This window comes from Periplaneta americana, chromosome 16 (genome assembly GCF_040183065.1).
Source record: "Periplaneta americana isolate PAMFEO1 chromosome 16, P.americana_PAMFEO1_priV1, whole genome shotgun sequence".
Taxonomy (NCBI): domain Eukaryota; kingdom Metazoa; phylum Arthropoda; class Insecta; order Blattodea; family Blattidae; genus Periplaneta; species Periplaneta americana.
Window position 1 is genome coordinate 149,907,951 of NC_091132.1, and position 21,058 is coordinate 149,929,008.

General features: G+C 38.8%; 1 protein-coding gene across 9 annotated transcripts in view; it reads left to right on the plus strand.

Moving 5' to 3' along the window:
* The window catches only part of LOC138691301 (zinc finger protein 664-like), a 124,925-nt gene that overhangs the window by 78,226 nt on the left and 25,641 nt on the right, over window positions 1–21,058 (plus strand). For 2 of the 9 annotated variants that reach the window (XM_069813149.1, XM_069813150.1), the window contains 2 exons: window positions 2,823–2,905; window positions 13,496–18,930. In XM_069813149.1, coding sequence (XP_069669250.1) covers window positions 2,823–2,905; window positions 13,496–14,318 — 906 coding nt within the window. In that variant the 3' untranslated portion in view covers window positions 14,319–18,930. Of the gene's footprint in view, window positions 1–2,822; window positions 2,906–4,827; window positions 5,232–11,375; window positions 12,840–13,495; window positions 18,931–21,058 lie in introns of those variants that run through there. The other 7 variants (XR_011329809.1, XR_011329811.1, XR_011329808.1 and 4 more) reach the window with 7 other exon arrangements.

Consider the following 21,058-nt stretch of genomic DNA (forward strand, 5'->3'; position numbering starts at 1 on the left):
AGTTTGTGGAAGACAGTTTGCAGATACTTGAAGACATCTGAATTTGTATCTATTGCTTTTACAAATTGCTTGATGAGGCCAAGCTTAATGTGGAGCAGAGGCATCAGAATCTTGTTTTCTTTCACAGGGAGTTCTCACTTTATGGTTTATCATAGGCTGTCCAGACGTCCCCGATTTCCGGGGAGAGTCCCCAGTTTTGAGTTGCTGGCTCTGGGGAGCAAATGTCCCCATTTTTGTCCCCAAAAATTAATTTTGTCCCCAGAAGTTTTGATTTTGTTTCAGTAACATTTTATATGTACCAAATATTTAAGTATCGTGATAAAACTGCTGCAATTCATGCACATTTTTGAACTGTTCTCAGTATGAGACAGAAGAACCAGCGAGCACAGTATGAGATATTCTGCACTCTTTGAGAAAAACATAGCATCTTAGTCTTCATTCACATTGCGCGGAAGCGTTAGAACTGCATCCATTTTTAAGTAGTTTTGTGACAAACCAACTGGTGGAAAGTGGTATGGTGTTTTTGAACATTTCAGAAAAATTCCATTCTAATTGAAAATCTTCAGTTTATTGTCATTAATCATGTGTCTTTCAGTCAGTAATCCATCAGTTGAAAGACTTTTCTCATAATGGATTCAATCTGGACTGATGAAAAATCCAAAATGAAAATTGAAACAGTTAAAACTTTGTTACAAATGAAAACAAAATTTCATTTCTTATGTGAAGTACTTAGTGTGAAGCTGTATAGGAATAAACAGAGCCTTAAAAAGTTATATTCTTCAGACAAGTACTTGAAAAATATGTGCGTTAGAGTTCAATGCGTACAATATTATGTGAAAGACTTCCATGCATGAAATTGAATTCTTAGTGGCTATAATTATGTATAGGAGTTACGTGTTTATGTCTTTATTTCAAAAAGTAAAGATACCCTACTCTACAGATTTAATGTGCAAAATTCTATCATTTTATCTACTCTTACGTGTATTGTCTGTAACATTTCAATGGAGAGTGACTAGATAAGCGTTTGTGATTTTTCTTGAAATTGTCAATGTCCCCTGGTGGACCATAAAAAATCTGGTCTGCCCATTTTATCGTCAACTACAAACTCCGTCCTCAGTGGCCATTCACTGGTCTGAAAATGCCTGGCTATATCCCTCCTAGCCTACAGGCAGAGAAAACAAGGGTACCTTGTATATCCACCCTGTTGTCACATCAAAAACATAATAATTTTGAAGTAACCAATTACAATCCACTGTTGTTCTGCATAGTTAACCATCTGCAGAAGCTGCTGGACATTGGAGTAATCTTCTTTAAGATGGGCTGAATGAGCAATTGGAATTGAGTGACATTTGTTGCCACTGTGGAGGAGGACAGCTTTCAGACTCTTGCACGAATTGTCAATGAAGAACTGCCAGTCCTTTGGATCATAGAAAAACCTTATTTCTTTAACAGGTCCTCCACATTATGGCAATGGCACAGTTTGTCAGCAAGGGTGAAGTATTCCGACAAAGTTTGGTGACGCTTCCTCTGTCCGGATACCTTGCAGCTCTTGTCCGAAAGGTTCCACTCCTTTTAATCTTTATGTTAAAAGTTCAGCACAGGATTTTATTAATCCCAAGTCCCTGATTAATTTGTTTAACATTTTATTAATCCCAAGTCCCTGATTAATTTGTTTAACTCCTTCTGAGTGGGAAAGTGAGATGTAGCCTCTGCATCCTCTGAGAAGTCCTCTTCCTCACTGATCTGGAGACACGATTCACTAATGGAAAAAGTCAGACTACTGCCATCCTGGAGGAGGAGAAATCGGAAGCTCCTCGTGTGTAGTAGGCCTGAGTGATGCTGTAGGTCCGGATATTCGAACACATTGGTTTTCGTACCTCTTCTCTGATGGGATAAGTCAACAACACAGAAATAGCAGTTATGCAGGTGATCTGTTGGTTCACACCAGATTCGAGGTATACCAAACTTCATTCTTCTGCTCTCCCCTCTGTACCAGGCATCGAGAATGGATCTGCAACTCCTACACACAACATGTGCTGCCCATTTTTTGTCTCGGTCACCCATAGGTACGCCAAAATATGACTTGTAGCCTGAGCGGAAATTGTTGGCATACTTGATTGTATGCTTCACCACTCTGGAGGTCAGGAAGACCGCACACATAACAAAACCAGACTGGATCATGCTTACAATCACGGAGAGACAACATCATTAATCAACCTTGTCTGTGAAGCAGTAAATTAGATTAACACTATAAATCCAAGTTAAATATCACACAAAATACAGAAGATGTGCTAAGCAAATATTACATAAACTATTAAATTACATAATTGACCACTAGGAACAGAGAAACGATTACAAGAAGGTAGGAGTACCCAGTCTACCTTATTTGTGATCTAATTTATTCAATACAAGCATAAAATTTACTTTAACAGACCAAAACATTTTTCTTGTTACACAGTGTAATATTTTATTAAATATATTAATGCATATATATTTATCCCATTTATTTGTATTTTATCATTCCCTCCAAACCTCTCCAAATTCTCCTATTGGTTGGAAACATCAGCTTTAGATTATATGAGTATACTGCAGGATTTTAAATTACACCTTTATTGTGCCACATGTTGTAAAAGTGGAAAAAAGCTGTACTATAAGCAAAAGAGGTACTTTATGAAAAATCTGGCCCAACAATTGTCTTCTGTTAGCTAAAATTCTACTATACCCATTACGATTTAAAGGGAGTTCTGTGTCATCTAAAATCGATGCGCTTTTGTTAATGTAAATTGTGCTATCTTTCTGTTTTATTTGTTCTGTATTTTTAGGAAGAACAGAGTAACTTGCACACAGTGAATGAGGAGCCAAAGGTGGAAGTAACGACAGAGAACAACGAAGTTTTCACCGAAAGGTGAGTGTGATGTGTGAGTCTTCACACAGGGAGTTCATTGTGTTTGAAGTTTCCGTTTCTTCCTTCAGAAGAACTGTCCTTTTTCTTCTTTTTCCTATTTTTCATAATAATTCTTTTGCTACTGTCTCATCTTCAGAGTACTGTCTGTATGAATCATCCAGCAATAATCTGTCATCACAATCACACTCCACTTTCCATAATGTACTGTTGAATTCTTTCTTATTGTTCTTCACTAAGAGTGCCTAGATTTTCAGGATAATAATGTAGATGGGCATGCTAGAAGTAGGCATTTGCATTGGATTGTAGTCCAAGGCTTGAAACTCTCCAACATAATTTCTTCAGTTTCTTTATACTTGAAGTGTTTATATATTCCTAGGAAATTATGAACCAACATTTTGAGTCCATTGCAAAAGTTTTTCTACGAACAGTTCATCACATTTACAAAGTCACTTTGTGACATTAAGTTGCCTATTTTATTTATTTAATTACTTATTTCTTTATTTATTATATTTGTTTAATAATTAAATAATTTATTTCTTTATTCATTTATTCATTCATTTATTTATTCAGTCATTCATTCATTCATTCACTCACTCACTCACTCACTCACTCACTCACTCACTCACTCACTCACTCACTCATTCATTCAGTCAGTCAGTCATTCATTCATTCATTCATTCATTCATTTGATCATGCATGCATTCTGGTGTAGATAAGGGTACACTCTTTCACTTCACACCCCCAGAATTACAACTACAATAATACATACAGTGGTTCTTGAACATGTTGTTTCACCAGATTCTGATTTCTTTCTGTTTTGCTACTGTTTTCCCTTCCACTGCATATACCTAGCTTTACTGTCCCACTCACACAAGAAACATGTTTGTGTTGTTATTAACTAATGCTGAGTTCTTAAGAGTAAAGCTATTATCTCTCTTGTTGTCCGATATTTCTCATACATATTGAGTTTAAGGCAATGGTGTCACAAAATAAGCATGACTACTTATGATTTTGAAGTTACGGGATAGCCGCATGCTTCCCTGTATAACTACTCAGTCTTCAGGCAGGGCTGTAGAAAGTGTTACAGAGATTGTAGTTGTACAGGAAATCGCAATCATATAAATGAGATAATTTATATTCTTAGTGCCTGAGATAAGTCATGCACAATGCAGTAAAAAAGTGTAATGAATTGATATAACACTTCTACAAAAGGCAAGGGGATAAAGCATAAATATTATTTAAAGATTGAAATATTTGTGATACATAGTTATGATTTCATGACTATATCTTTATAAATTAGCAGTACTTCATGTTAAATAATATACCGTAGCATATTCTTCTAGGCGAAAATAGTATGTATTGTACTTGAATTATATTGTATCACGAAACATTGGAAGAAAGAACAATATACTAGTACGTAAATACATGTACAAATTGAACAACAAAAAAATATAGTTATTTCCTAAGCTTTTATTTCATTGTCTATTTGTTGCAATTGCAATGTGTACTTATAATGTCGAAAAAAAATTATATTACAAGAGCTTATTTTTCTCACTTGAAGGACCTACTTCAGACGTTTCACTTTTAACGTTTGTTTTTAGATATAACATTCTCTATATGACGTAATATTACGTTAGCAGATGCAGTCCTTAAAACTGAACATAAATTATTGTCTGTCAGTCGACTCCTTAGCCTAAATTTGTTAAGTTTCATGAAACGAAAAAACTTGTTAGACTACAGCTAAACGTACTGCCGAACTTTGATATTTATTTCTGAAACAAGTTCTTCTTTAATTATTTAAAATCAAAAGTAAAACTTGAAGTAATTGAGGATATTGTGATGATGCCTTCAATGCTCCTTACTCTTCAGCATGAGGTCGAGTGATACACTATATTAAATTTGTGCTTCCCTATGACGTCTAGCATAAGACTGCAGGTAGGAGAAGGACATCAGGGGAGGTGAAGTTTGAACACTTGCTGTGCTGGAGCGAAATTGAAGAACAGAACATAAGAGAACGGTATGATGTCGCTGATTTAGAGGTTTAGAGGAAAGGGCTGGACTTTGCTGTAATTGATTCTGATGTACTTCTTCCTAAAGACAGCACAGTGGACGAAATGGTGAAGAAATAATTCCAGTTTTGTTCAAGTGTTCGTATGTAGCACTCTTGATAGTAGTTCTATACCACTTATAAAGTTAAATGTGATTTTAAAATATTATAGTGTTTTTGTTTATACATTTGTAACTATTTATATCTGATGTGTTTGTCGTTTCTTTAGGAAGTGAAATAAATATTAGTTTTGTTTATAAATGTCAGGTCTCACGTATTAATAGCTTACAGATGTTGGCAGTAATATTTTACAAGACAGGCGTAACAAAGTTTATTAACAAACGCCATTTAACATAAATAATACGTGAATTACTGTAGAACTATAATAAAGAATAATTTTACGCTAGTAGGAAGCCATCTCACAACCCATGGTACGAAAAGCGGACATCTTATCCCTATGTCACAGACATCTCATAAGGTTGACTACATTGTAGTCGAATGAGTTTCAATGAACAGACGGAACAGTTTACACGTGTGAACTGCGTAGTAGAACTTAGAATCTCTACTTCCCACTCTTTTTGCCGCGAAGTATACATCCTAAAATGTGAACTTAATAGTAGTCTATAGTATGATTCTTTATTGTGTTATGCTGTAGTTATTGTTATTCTGGATGGTTTAATTTGTCCAGCTTCTTTATTTTCCAATTTAAAAAAAAATGATGCCCACCAACATCTACAAATACCTCACACTCGAATTTCTATAAAATTTGGAATACCACTTTTCTTAGACAACATCGCTAATAGAGTGAGGTACAGATCAACCTTAATCAAGTGCTTGAGTGGAATAACTTGGAAAGCCCATAAGAGACACTGAACCAAACATATACTGTATTCATCAAACCAACACTCAAGATTGTTCATTCCATTCATACTGTTCTGCTCAAGGGCAGATCTGTCTTTGCAAACCCAGTATTCTCCAATCTATCCTATTTTCCGCCTTTCTCTTAGCCAGCGCATACGATCCACATGTTTTAATGTCATCTATCGTCTGAAGCTTCAGGCCAATTTCCTGTCCGAAAAAACTTGGGCACATGTGACAGTGTCAACTTTTCCATCCATTTTCAGCTGCTGCAGCGTTCATTCTGTGGAGTTCAAACACTTCCATACAAACATGCTTTGACTTTTTTTATTTCTACAGTAGTAGATGTCTGGATAATGCAAGGACGAACCATCTGGTCACCTAGTTTAAGGAGGAATAAGCGTCTATGGTGTTTTATTTCATTTTCCAGAATGCATTCACACAACTGACGCCATTTATGTTGCAGAACAGTCGTGCAGGCTACCTTACAAGTTCTATACTCTCCAGCCATCTTGTGCACATTATCCACCCCCTGCTTTGGTTTCATGGTGGCTCTCATGCACTCCTTTCCGCAGATTTGACATTCTCAACATCTAGCCCTTTGCATTCTCTCTTCTTTTTTCATCTCTATTTTTTCTCTCTGCCGTCCACCATTGCATGTGGAATGCCCACTATATCATCACAGCTATTTTCACCTTTTCATCCCCACTGTATAGGTTTGGTACGTCCGTCTACAAGGCGGGATTTGCTGAGAATGCCTGATCAGGCCTGATTTTTCTTCCCCTTTTCGCTACTTATATCGATTATTAGGTTAAGTTTCGTAAATTTATTACTCCCGTCTCACCAGCGGGGATCTTTCTTCTCTCCGTTGTCCTGTCCCACGGTTTCGAGCGCGACTTCCGAATTGTGTAGCTCGACAGAGCGCCCAGAAACGACGCAATAGTTGACCCTTCATACTGCCCCTATATGCAAGTCTAGGTACGGAACCCGGACCAGTAGTCATGTACATTAACGTAGAGCCCAGTGGGGGCCCAGGGCAATGTAGATGCCCCGGTGACCGAGTCTGCTTGCCGTGGCGGATAAATCGATCCGACGTGTTACTGCTGACAAAAGGGTTACGCGATGAAATCAACACAAATCTCCTGAAGCTTTGCGGTCTCAGATTATTTGGCTTATGATGGTCAGGCGAGGTTTTTACGAGTCGGATTGTGGAAGATGGATAGTTCCTGGGATTGCCCAGTGTAGAGTGGGGAGCCCCGTGGTAGGGGCATAAAATCGCGTCTCGCATCTGGTGTACGACTTGCTGTTAGGTGTGTAATGCCCAGTTTTAATGATAACTTGTGTCAGGTGGGTTGCTTGGGATCGGGCTGTGAGGGGATCCCCATGGCCGGCAGAGACCAAGAAGAATCTTTAGGTGTCTTTTTCTTAAGCCCCCCTACAGTTACGTAGGAGGGGCAGTTTCAGAATGGCCTCTACGCGCTTCTCCCCCACCTTTAAAACAAGTTAATAAGAAACAAAAATTGACAAAAGACACGACTGGTGGTCATATGACAAATATTGCTTTGGATCTGAACTCTGAAGAAGTGAAAGTTAAAGTGCCGCCTCGGAATTTTATTAGTATAAACTGGATGGATTGGATAAAAATATAAACAGCATCAGTCCATTTTACGTCAGACGCACACTAGACGGACTCGTTGGGACGGTCAAAAATGCAACTCGACTACGCAACGGTAGTCTCTTCTTCGAGACTATATCTCCAAATCGCTGTTGAAAGCGAAGTTGCTAGGGTCGAACGGAACTCCTCGCTGAGCACCACACGGGAAGTAATGCATACGGATTCTCTGGACGATATTTCTGATGAAGAGATCCAACTAGAACTGGCGGAGCAGTCCGTGTCCAAAGCTTACCGTTTATTACGTAAGCTGGACAGACGAACTGTTCCGCTGACCACAATCTTGTTGACTTTCGAAAAGCCTGTCCTACCAGAATACATCCTTGTCGGGTACAGTCGTGTCCCAGTTCGTGCGTATGTGCCGAACCCAATGCAGTGCTTTAGGTCCCAACGTTTCGGACATACTCCAAAACGTTGCACTAACAACATCATACGTGCAAAGTGTGGCTGTGCTCACAATGGGGATTCCCCATGTGCCGGCGCCGAGCATTCTGTGAATTGCTTTAGGGTACCACGCGGCTAATTCTAAAAATTGCCCGAAGTATATGGTAGAGAGGGATATTCAAGAACTCCAAGTTCGGGAAAATATTACGTTTTTTCGAGGCGCGTAAGCGTATTTTAGATAAAAAGAAACGAAGAAAAAGTTCTATGCAGCAGTATTGCAGAAGACAACACAGGGAATTAATGCATCAATGCAAACGCTACCTCTTGCTAGTATACCTGGGAAGTGTATTGAGAGCGCAGATCAGAAATATGTGGACGTCGCCACTCAGACTGCTGAGTCAGACGACATGTGTGGGCTTGATATCAGACCTTACGTTCCAAAAAAGATCACTGCCGTGGCGACAGAGGAGGATTCAAGGCCTTGTAGATCGCCGTGACGTCACACTCTTTGTTCGGGAGACGGATCGAGATCACGCTGTCGATCCCATCCTCAATCAAGATCATAATCAGGTTTGCGACGATCTGCAAATGACTACCCATGGTCGAGGTCTAAGCAGTCTCAGTCAGAAGCACCAAATCATCGAAAATATAAGAAGAGACGACCCCCTGTGAAGCCACAACAATGATTTAGCTCTTCGAGATGACTCATATTGTATAGTGGAATGTGACTGGTGTACGCAGTAGATATACAGAACTACAACAATCGATTTGTCATAAGAACCCTGCTATTTTATGTCTTCAGGAGACACACCTTCGGCCCAAAAAATCCCTGAATATCTCGGGATACTTCGTTCACTGGTACAATCACCTTGCCGGTATTTGTGCCAACGGAGGTTGTGTCCTCCTACTTCACCAATGAATCCTTTCCTCTGTCATTAATATTACCAATGCTCATCAATGCATAGCCGCAACAATAACTCTTTCCAGAATTCAGTTGTCTGTAGTCTGTATGTATATGCCCCCAGAGACACCTTTCACTGTGACTGATATTGAAGATACTCTGTCACGGCTACCTGCTCTTTATTTTTAGTGGGAGATTTCAATGTATCCCACCAATCTTAGGACTCAAATTCCGATGATGACAGAAGAAATAAAATAGTAGAACTATGTACCCGTCTAAATCTTATTGCCCTGAATTAGGAGAAGCAATACACCTTTCCTTTTTCCTTACGGTACTTGCCCCATGGTAGATATATCCATTTGTATCCCAGTTTTGTCCACGCATTTCGAATGGTCTGTGATTCACGGCCTACACGGTACTGACCACTACCCCATCCGTAAGCGTATGTCCGGTTTACGTCCTGCAGATCCTCTTTACAAACTGGGTTATTAAAAAGGCGGACTGGGTCGGATTTTCGGAGTCCATATCATTCGACATCAACGTGTGGACACAGTAGTGGACAATTTCTCAAATGTGCTCATAAAGTCAGCAGAATTGTCTATCCCCCTGTCGTTCTGCAGACCAAAACGCTTCTCTGTCCCCTGGGGGACGGATGCCTGCAGAAATCCAATCTAAGTCCACAAACATGCCTTACGCCAATTTAAGCGCCATCCGACCCAAGAAAAGTTTGTCCAGCTTAAACGTCTTCGAGCCAAATCTCGTCGCACTGTGTGCGATGCTAAGAAGACATCCTGGACAAACTACGTCAATTCATTGAAAAAGAACGTCCCAGCTAACATCGTGTGGGACAAAGTCCGTCGAATAATGGGGAAACGTAGTTCTGTAATTCTGAGCCTTCTGAACAATGGCATACCGACCACCAGCCCCTTAGAAATTTCTGAAATATATGCTACCACTATTGCACAAATAAGAAGCTTAAGGAATCATGTCCCGGAATTTCTAAAAATCAAAGATGCTGCAGTAAAATGAAACCTAATGTTTAAATCTGATAAATGAAACCTAATGTTTAAATCTGATAACACTTAAGACTGAAGTTCACATCCGAGGAGCTGGAGGCGGCACTATACACATTACCTGACACCTCTCCTGACCCTAATAATATCCATAACTGCATGGTTCGCCATCTCCCACCACCTGGAAAATTCTTCCTTCAGGCAGTGTACAAGAAGATCTGGCCTGAGGGAGTATTTCCGCCTGCTTGGCTGTTCGCCATTGTAATTCAAGTCTAGAAACTGAAAAATGATCCTTCCTTATCTGGCAGTTATAGGCCAATTTGTCTCACCAGCTGTGTATATAAGGTTGTGGGTACTCGAATCAGAAAACCGATTATCTAATATCCAATGTAGTTTTCGTAAGTACAGATCCGCTGCAGACCATCTTGTTCGCTGGAGACCGCCATTAGAGATGCTTTCCTCAAGAAGAGCATCTTGTGGCGGTCTTCTTTGATCCAGAAAAGGCTTATTATACCTCATGGCAATATGGAATTCTGCAAACACTGCACGGTTGGGGACTTCGTGGCAGTCTACATACGTTTATTGCAAAATTTTATGGCAGAGCGATATTTCTGAGTTCGAGTAGGCACGAGACATTCTAACGAACAACTCCAAGAAAACTGCGTTCTGCAGGAGTATGTATTAAGCATTCTTTTCTGCATTGCAATCGAGTGCAATTGTCCATTATGTAGGTGGACGAGTATCTTCTTTGTTGCACCTTGATGGCTTCGCTTTATATTACACCTCCCGATATCTCCCATCTATATATAGCCGGCCCGGATGGCTCAAGCGGTAGGGGCACGGCATGTCCCTATCGCTTGGTCCGAAGGGTTGTGGTTTCGAGTCCCACCTCGGGCATGGGTGTTGTGATTGTATTAGTATAAGTAAAAAAAAAAAGAAGGAAACAAAGGTAAACAAACAGAAAACAGAAAACAAAAATAGATAACTTTGGAAAACGGCCTCTGGCCGGTAAAAAAAAAAAAAAAAAAAAAAAATCTATTGGTGGACAGTTGCCACTCGTTATCAACGTGGTATGAAAATGGACTGTTCGCAATGGTTTTAAATTCTCCACTCTAATACGCAGTGCGTTCACTTCTATAATCGTGGACTTCATCTACATCCTGAACTGCGTCCTAATGGAGTGGGGTTGCAATACACAGACATTGCCAGATTTTTGGGCCTTATCTTTGATTATAAATTAACGTGGTAGGCGTATATGCGTGATTTGAGAAGAAACGAAAAGTCCCTAAATATTTGACTTCTTTTATCAGGAGTTGCGGAGGTGCAGATCGCATAGTGGTTTTATGTCTTTATCGTACTCTTATCCGATCCAAGCTGGATTATGGGTGTTTTATTTATAGTTCAGCAAATAAATCTAAATTACGCCTGTTAGATACTGTCCATCATCATCGGATTTGCCTCGCTACAGGTGCCCTCCGAACGAGTCGCATAGAGTGTCTGTATTGTGAAGCGGGAGAACCATCACTGTATCGGTGACGTAATGTCTTGTTGTATTAAAATTCTAACAACTCGTCCCATTTTTCGTGTCATTACAGCTGATACAGTGAAAATTCATGGAGACTTCTTCCAGCAGGCCTTACAGTATTGTGAACTGCTCTCAGAGCTGGACATCCATCTACCATCAGTAAGCACACTGGATGAAAGAATAATGGAACGGAGAAAAATTCTCTCCGGCGCCGGGATTTGAACCTGGGTTTTCAGCTCCATTCGCTGACGCTTTATCCACTAAGCCACACCAGATACAACCCCGGTGTCGGACAGAATTGTCTCTGATTGAGTTCCAACTCTTGGGTTCCCTCTAGTGGTCGCCCTCTGCACTATGTCATAGATGTCTATGAACATAGGACCGAAGTGCACACATGTGCTGAGGTGCACTCATTATGAGTGACTAGTTGGCCGGGATCCGTCGGAATAAGCGCCGTCTTAAATCACTTCGTGATTTACGCATATCATATATTATTTCAATGTACCGAAGTACATATGATATTTCCATGCAGATATTCTGCGTCATCATACGATGAAAGAGTGATGGAACGGAGAAAATCCCAGTGCCGGAGAGAATTTTTCTCCGTTCCATTACTCTTTCATCGTATGATGACGCAGAATATCTGCATGGAAATATATGTACTTCGGTACATTGAAATAATATAAGCACACTGGAGTTTACAACCTCTCCACCGTGGATTTTGCGACATCCCATGATTGATGTAACTTTGACTCGAAGTTTTAAAAATTTTACACTAGCATTGTTTATAGACTTTGTTTTATTGAGCTTTTATCACTTTTTTCAAATTATTCTTTAGTTTTTTCTGACGGATCACGGGTAAATGATTTTGTAGGTTGCTCCTTCGTTGCAAATGGACAGATATTTAAATATAAATTGTGCGAATATACCAGTGTTCTTACTGCTTTTTACAGAGCTTTATTCTTTTTAATTAGACAACCTCGGTACATATATCTAATCTGCTCAGACTCTTTTAAGTGCAAATCACTCTCTGCAGTGTTTCCATTCAGATGGTCACCTTGTGGTAAGAACACAGCAGCAATTCCACACACTCCTAAGCTCTGACTCCGAGATTGGAATAGTGTGGATTCCTGCCCATGTTGGAATTCCAGGGAATGAGACCGCAGATGCTGCAGCCAAAGATGGTGCTACGAATGGCACTCTGATATATTGGGGCGAGAGGTGTCAAGACATACAAAATCATTTGGAATATAGAATATGGGGGCAATGGGAATGAGAATGGTCTGCAGTAGTGGGAAATAAATTACGAAGTATAAAGAGTATCGTCCGAGTTTGTGATTCGTCAACAAGAGCATCACGACACGAAGAAGTTTTACTCACCCAATTGATGATTGGTCACTGTCGTCTGACACATGACCATCTCTTATGTGGCGAACCTCAATCGGAGGGTGAGATATGCCATGTAGCAATTACAGTCTAGCATATTTTAATGCATTGTAATAAATATGAGCGTGACCTTTGGCAATATGTAATTCGGCCGACTCTACGTGACGCTCTTGCACTGACTTTAATTGTGTAAATGCATTTCGGAAATTTTTATTGAATATTGGATTTGACTGGGTGATTTAGTTTTTTTATGTACACTTTTTTTTTATTAAACTCTGGACTCTTTATATCTGGAGCTTATATTTGTTTAATATTTCTATTTTACATATGACATTTCGGACATTTTACATCCGAATAGCCTATTTTATAAAATTGTATTGTTTTGAAATGTGCTACGCGATTTATCTCTAGTGGTATTTGTTTTATTATTTTATTGGTTCGTTTTGAATAATACTTAGGGTCTGAGAACTGCTCACTTTTGTGAATTTTAAGGATCACCTTGTTGATACTGCATTTGTGTACCTCGTTTTTTACTCCTTTTTAGCATTCTCATTACAGTACTATTTGTGTTTTTTTAAAACAAATTTAGACAAGGGCGCAAATAGCCATACTTGCTGACCCGTCCTTATTAAAGTCCACTATCTATCTATGATTACTCATAAATTAATTATACAAGGATGTACCTCTTTTTAACTAATGGTAGTATACTTCCTCATGAAATAGGTTTCCTCGGAATTGGCTATTCAATAACAACATATCTATTTGATGCGACTATTTTATATACTGATAGTTTATTTCCTTTAGAATTGCAGCTACTAATGAGAGGACTGTATCGTTAGAATTCGACGATATTGCACATGAAGAAAACGAGACTCTGTGTGAGATTCCCAAGAATTCAGGTTCCTCGGGAAAACTTCCGCGGTCTCGTGAAGATGATAAGCAATTGGAATTTGGATTGTCTAAAATATCTTTCTCGAATTCTACAAAATCGAAATGGCAATTACCCAAGGATGCAGCAGTCAAGATACTTTTCAAGTGCGATGTTTGTGGTAAGTGTTTTCCAACGAAAAGTAGCCTTAAAAGCCATGAACGCCGACATAGAGACGAGAAATTTTTCAAATGTGATGTTTGTGGTAAGTGTTTCTCGGAGTTATGTAGTCTAAGAAAGCATGAACATGGACACACAGGCGAGAAACCTTTCAAATGCAATTCTTGTGGCAAGTGTTTTTCAAAGTCTTGTAACTTAAAAGCTCATGAACGCCTGCATACAGGCAAAAAAATTTTCAAGTGTGATGACTGTGATAGGTGTTTCACGTTTTTATGTAGCTTCAAAACGCATTTACGCGTGCACACAGGCGACAGACCTTTCAAATGTGATCTTTGTGGCAAGTCTTACTCTGATTTGAGTACCTTGAGAAATCATGAACGCTTCCACACAGGCGAGAAACCTTTCAAATGCAATGTTTGTGGCAAGTGTTTTCGAAGTTGTCATAACCTAAAAGGTCATGAACGCCTGCATACAGGCGAGAAACCTTTCAAGTGTGATGATTGTGACAGGTGTTTTTCGGATTGGAGTAACCTAAAAAGACAAGTTAATTCACACGGGCGAGAAACCTTTCAAATGTGATGTATGTGGTAAGTGTTTCTTTCAGTCAGGTAACCTAAAAATCCATGAACGCCGGCACACAGGTGTAAAACCTTTCAAATGCGGTATTCGTGTTGAGTGATTGATCCTAGTAGTCTAATTGTAAGAAGCTATGTACTGACCAGAAAACTTCCAAATATGTTTACTTACAAACTCGTTTCGCTAGTAGATATACGTAGTTTTAATATTAATGAACTCTAACGTATTGTTAACTCGCCTTGCTAATGCAATTGTGTGGTTGGTATATTTGGCGGTAGGGTAGTCTAAAAGGCTATCTGATGCTTTTCCAATTCACTGCGGGCTAAAGCAGGGGGATGCTCTATCACCTTTACTTTTTAACTTCGCGCTAGAATATGCCATTAGGAAAGTTCAGGATAACAGGCAGGGTTTGGAATTGAACGGGTTACATCAGCTTCTTGTCTATGCGGATGACGTGAATATGTTAGGAGAAAATACACAAACGATTAGGGAAAACACGGAAATTTTACTTGAAGCAAGTAGAGCGATCGGTTTGGAAGTAAATCCCGAAAAGACAAAGTATATGATTATGTCTCGTGACCAGAATATTGTACGAAATGGAAATATAAAAATTGGAGATTTATCCTTCGAAGAGGTGGAAAAATTCAAATATCTTGGAGCAACAGTAACAAATATAAATGACACTCGGGAGGAAATTAAACGCAGAATAAATATGGGAAATGCGTGTTATTATTCGGTTGAGAAGCTCTTATCATCCAGTCTGCTGTCCAAAAATCTGAAAGTTAGAATTTATAAAACAGCTATATTACCGGTTGTTCTGTATGGTTGTGAAACTTGGACTCTCACTCTGAGAGAGGAACATAGGTTCAGGGTGTTTGAGAATAAGGTGCTTAGGAAAATATTTGGGGCTAAGCGGGATGAAGTTACAGGAGAATGGAGAAAGTTACACAACACAGAACTGCACGCATTGTATTCTTCACCTGACATAATTAGGAACATTAAATCCAGACGTTTGAGATGGGCAGGGCATGTAGCACGTATGGGCGAATCCAGAAATGCATATAGAGTGTTAGTTGGGAGACCGGAGGGAAAAAGACCTTTAGGGAGGCCGAGACGTAGATGGGAGGATAATATTAAAATGGATTTGAGGGAGGTGGGGTATGATGATAGAGACTGGATTAATCTTGCACAGGATAGGGACCGCTGGCGGGCTTATGTGAGGGCGGCAATGAACCTTCGGGTTCCTTAAAAGCCATTTGTAAGTAAGTAAGTAGTCTAAAAGGACATGAACAAATATGGGCGGAAAGTTTTTCAAATCTGTTGTTTGTGAAATGTGTTTCTTTTGCAACACTTTTAAGTATGTTTCCAAACATACTCACGAAAAAAATTTGCTAATGCGATGTGTGCGAAATATGTTTCTCAATCCTGTAAGCTGAAAGTTCATGGACTCTATCACGGGCGAGAGCTTTTAGGCCTGGTCTACAATAAATCTGGAATGGAAACGACAACGAGATCGGACATATTGTTAACATACATACATTGAAAGTGGGCATTTGCAATTAAAGAGAAAATTGCAGAGATCGTGAATATTTATCACCCTCTTGTTACCATATAACTGTTTTCTCGTCGTATTTTTTTTGTAGCAATTAGGGCGTAACATGATATCTTCTTCATACATCGTGTCTGACTAAAAAATTCAGTAGAATCACTTTCAGTATTCTACGTTTATCTGAACAGATTATCACGGGATTTGATTACTTAAATATTCTCTCATAAATTTTGAAGTTCGTACTAATATCGTCAAAATGGGTAATGTCGACTTTACATATCATTATTGACATGCTTATCGATATTCATTGTCGTTTCAGTTTGTGGTTTATTGTGTATCAAAAATCAATTTTGTCTTCACACTATGTAGGTAAGTCTTAACATTTTATATATTATCTTGTTATTTCTTATTAGTACTCATTCATGACCAATGAAAAATAAAACAGTGTGAAATGAGGTTTTGTGCTACAGGACTACGAAATACAACGGGCTATGTGAACTATAATATACTAAGTATAATGAGTGGAACAAAGTGAATCAATATTCATATCGAAACAATTTTTTTTCTACTAATACATACTAAAAATTTATAACCTATGCGGTACGTAGTCATTGAACAATAAACTCTCCTTAAAATAATAAATGTAAAATAAATTCCTTGAAGTAAACCTTTCACGGTTCATATTTGTCATAAGTTAGGTTTTTCTTAGAGGAAAAAAGAAGACACAAGATTAAGTTCTGTTTGCAGGAAGAAACTGTGCGTTCTGAAGTGTATGCTCCTATGCAAAAGTGTGTCAGCAAAGCTGTACAACCCATTTGTAGTGACAGTGATATGCAAACCTGCTGTAGTGTCGAATGTGACATTGAAGTTACTGAGATGGAGAAAAATTAATTTAGTATCTATTTCAACGAAACATAAATAATATTGGCGTCAGAGGTAGTCCATTGAAGAAAAAAAATTGTTCACAAAAATATTCGAAGAGGGAAATGCAAAATGTAAACGGAACATTGAGATATAAAACTTTTTAACGGATGGAGAATACCGAGTCATAACAAGACGAGGAAAATGTTTTGGACAACATAGAGAAGAATATTTTTAATGCAAAAGATAAAAATTATGAAATTCGAATTTTAACATTACAGCCTTTGTCTCAGACTTTAAATACAGTAAACACATAACGCAAATCGCCAAAGGGCTCTTATGTGTGCACTTCAAACTGTCGTCTCAAGGTCAAGCAATGGGCTGCATTTGCTACGTGTGATCACCCTAATCCTGAACCACTGTCGTCAGCTAGTACAGTCGGAATTACCAGTGCCTCAGTTCACAGTTTTCATTACAGTGAGTCGTGCATGATTTGTATGTGACTTGAATCTGCCAGTTCGATAATAGCAACAGAAGCAGTAGTATTGGGTACTCCAAACAGGAGGAAAGGGAAATCTCTGCTATACTCCGCTGTAAACTTAGTGGTTTATTTCTATGGTTCAGAGGATATCTGTCAAGCTGTTCCTAGGAAGAAGGTTTTGTCGCAGTTAGAAAGATTGTTTCGAAAATGAAAGTTAAAGCGTGCTGTATGCGCCATATGTTTGTAACATTATGTATGGAAAGACTGTATAGTAATTACGTGCAACTTCTGATAGAGTAATTAATAAGGGTACAGTAAATTATTTGTGTACTTATTTGTCTTCTTGAGTTTTGTAATTACGTATGAGTTTCTCAATGTCTGTTAAGCCTAGAATGCTATCGTCATTGAGTGGTACTGTATTTGCTACTGTTACTTAGAATGCATTGAGCAATCCGCAAACATGTTTGATACAACATATTGTGCTGAGCATTATCGTACTACTGTGTTTAACTAATCAGCTACATGTGAATTGATGATGAAGATACAGGAGAGCACCTCAGGCAGGAAGGAAAACTTTCTCTCATAAGAAAAGTCTGGGAAATTTGGCTTCAAAATTCGACTGGAGATATATTATTGGATTTGCAGTGTATGAATTCTCTCCAGCTTCAACTGAGGTGTTTCGGTTGAATTTTGTATACTTTCCTCTCTTCGGTAGCTGAATATGTGGTGAGTTCCCAGTTTTCTGTTTTCTTTTCTTCTCTTCCTTCTTTCTCCATTCGCTTGTTTCCTACAGTTTAATCTCCATCTTTCGTATTGGATTTTCCATTAATAGTTGACCTTGAGCTGTAACTTCATTCCAGTATGTATTCTGGATCCTTGTCACTAAGACAGACTTCATCATCAAACTCTACATTGTCTTCAACAGTATCATATGAATTTTCATCTATAATTCGTATAATATTGTCAGGATCATCACGTAAGTTTTCATCCCTTGTTACTGTGATAGATAAAATATGCTTACAAGAAAATAAATAAACTGCACTGTCAGAAAATTTTCTATTAATTCAATTTATAGGTAAATCTGACGTACACTTGCAAATATATCTTATAATAACTTGGCTAAGCCTGTAAGTTGCAACCTGCTGTCACGACTGCCAGGCAGCAACTGACAGATGGAGGCATAGCTAGAAGGAGAGGAGATTCGATTGGTGAAAAATTTAGGTGAGCATTAATTGACGACATATTATACGTCAAAATTACGTATGATAGCATTCTGGGGGGAAATGTACCCATTTAATTTCCTTAATCTATAACTACAATATGCTTAACACGTGTACTTTTACGAAGTATGGTGACGTCCATCCCTATTCCTATGCAAGGACATTATATAATCTGGAGGTAAGATAATTGGTTTGAATAATATATTTACATTTTGCCTTCTGCTCCGCATTATAAAGACAAAAAAAAAATTCTCAGTCTATCTTCTTAGAAAAATATAGGTTATATATAGCGAACGTTTACTAAAGTAAGTGATATTGCTGAGAAGGCCAATTAATCACAATTCCAAATACAAGGAAATATTCATGCAGCATTCTTTAATGTCATAAAATACATGTACAGATTAGAAGGCGTGAGAAATTAGGTACTCATTGATTAACTTTATAACTTTTTTACAGTGTTACCTTTTTAGGAAATTAGGTAGGCTGCTTCTTTAATTTACACTTACAGAGAACACAGGAGGAGCAAAAAAAATGTATTTGGATAGGATATAGCCTGAGGAAAGAGAACGCTTAGAGATGGACCCCACAAGGATATCGTCAGAGGCAGACATCGGAAGACTTGGAGATGAAGGGTAGAAGAGGTGCTAGAGACTAGGAAATGTCGGGCAGCCTAAACTTACTGGATAAAACGAGATAAAAGTGGAGAAGTTTTGTTGCTGCCTTTTGATCCATTAGGAGCATAATATATTACATTTGGATTTTCTTTTTCATTTTCCATACTCATATTATTTCATCTATGATAAAAACAAGTGCTTTGGATAATAAATTCTGAAGAGTATTGCGTATGCAGTAACATAAAATTGTGCTAGATTTAATTCTATTTATCTATATCTGTCCACGATACTGTGGTCTGTCTTACATGCACTATACCTAACACGAGTTACACGGCAGCGCATGTCTGGAGTAGTGGAATCAGTTTAGCAGGGTTTCCAACATATAAATTATGTCCTCATCATTGTAGCTAACACGACAGCGCATCTCTGGAGCAAGAGGACTAATAATACAAGGCCTCTTGCTCTGGAGCAGTGTAATCAGTTTAGCAGCGTTGCCAACTTATCAATTGTGTCCCCGTCAGTCTAACAGCTGGGAAACCGTCAAAATTAAAACAAATTAGAACCTTTCAATATATCTGTATACAAATAAAAGCAAATATTAACACAACTTCGTTACCAATCCTGATTAAAATAATAATTAATACATATCATATGCCTCTAGTTCTGCAATTGATGTGCTGGGTTGATCTACCCTCCTTCAAAAATTGAACAATGAAAAATGACAGCAGCTAAGTCTGTCAAAATTTGCGCCAGAAAATTCGTTACTCGTCAAAGCCATTATTTTCCCTTCCGCTACATTGAATTCCGTGCCGTTGGCGACACTGCTGTTTAGTCGCTACATTCACGGCAACATTGTTGTCTTTCATTGCTGAGTGTCCAGGCAGAAGCAATGAAGTTCTCTCGGTGATTATTCTAACTCGTGGGTTTATACAGGGTGTATCAAAAATACGTGTACAAACTTCAGGCATGGGTTCCTTACACCAAAAGAAGGAAAAAAGTTCATATGAACATATGTCCCATAATCCTTTGTTTCCCCGTTATTCATTTATTACTAAAAGTTTGCGTTCAACGGCCTTCGAGGTCCAACCTCAAACCTTCATTTCTTTATGCACTCATTCATAGAAGGCTGTGACTCGTTGTATCAGAAATGGACTGCAGATGACGAAGTGTTGCCATGGAGACTTGTTTACATATGTCATTTGTCATTAGTCTGTCTTCAACGTTGCAATTGTGAACGTGGAGTGAGTTAACGTGTTTCGTTCAACCATGGCAGGACGATATTCATTTCGTGAGCAGGCTGACATCATTTTTATGTATGGTCGCGCGAATGGTAATGGACGCGAGGCTGTACGGCTGTATCAGATGGCGTTTCCAGACCGAAGACAACCGAATCATCAAACCTTTGTTGCTGTGTATTGTCGCGTTGCTGAGACAGGAACCGTTGCAACACAGACTGGTGATCGAAGAAGACCAAGAATTGTTCGTACGCCGAACTTCGAAGAAGACATTTTACACTGTGCCGACGACGATCCAGGTATCAGTACAAGACAATTGGCTGTGGCAACTGGTACATCACACAGTACAGCATGGAGGGTACTTCACGAGCAGCTCTTGTATCCGTATCATATGCAACGTGTGCAGGGCCTTTCGCCTGCCGATTATCCACCACGGGAGAACTTTTGCCGATGGTTTCTAGCACAAATAGCCAATCCATTGTTTGTCTCATCAGTTTTGTTTACAGATGAGGCAACGTTTGGGAGATGGAATTACCAATTTCCACAATGAACACGTATGGGCAGATCGTAATCCTCGTGCTGTATTTCAGGCTAGACATCAGCAACAATTTAGGATTAATGTGTGGGCTGGAATCGTAGGTGACTGTCTTGTAGGTCCATACGTTCTACCAGCACGTCTTACAGGTGCTATCTACAGGGACTTTATCCAAAACACTCTTCCAGAATTACTGCACGAAGATGTGCCTCTGAACATAAGACAAAACATGTGGTTCATGCATGATG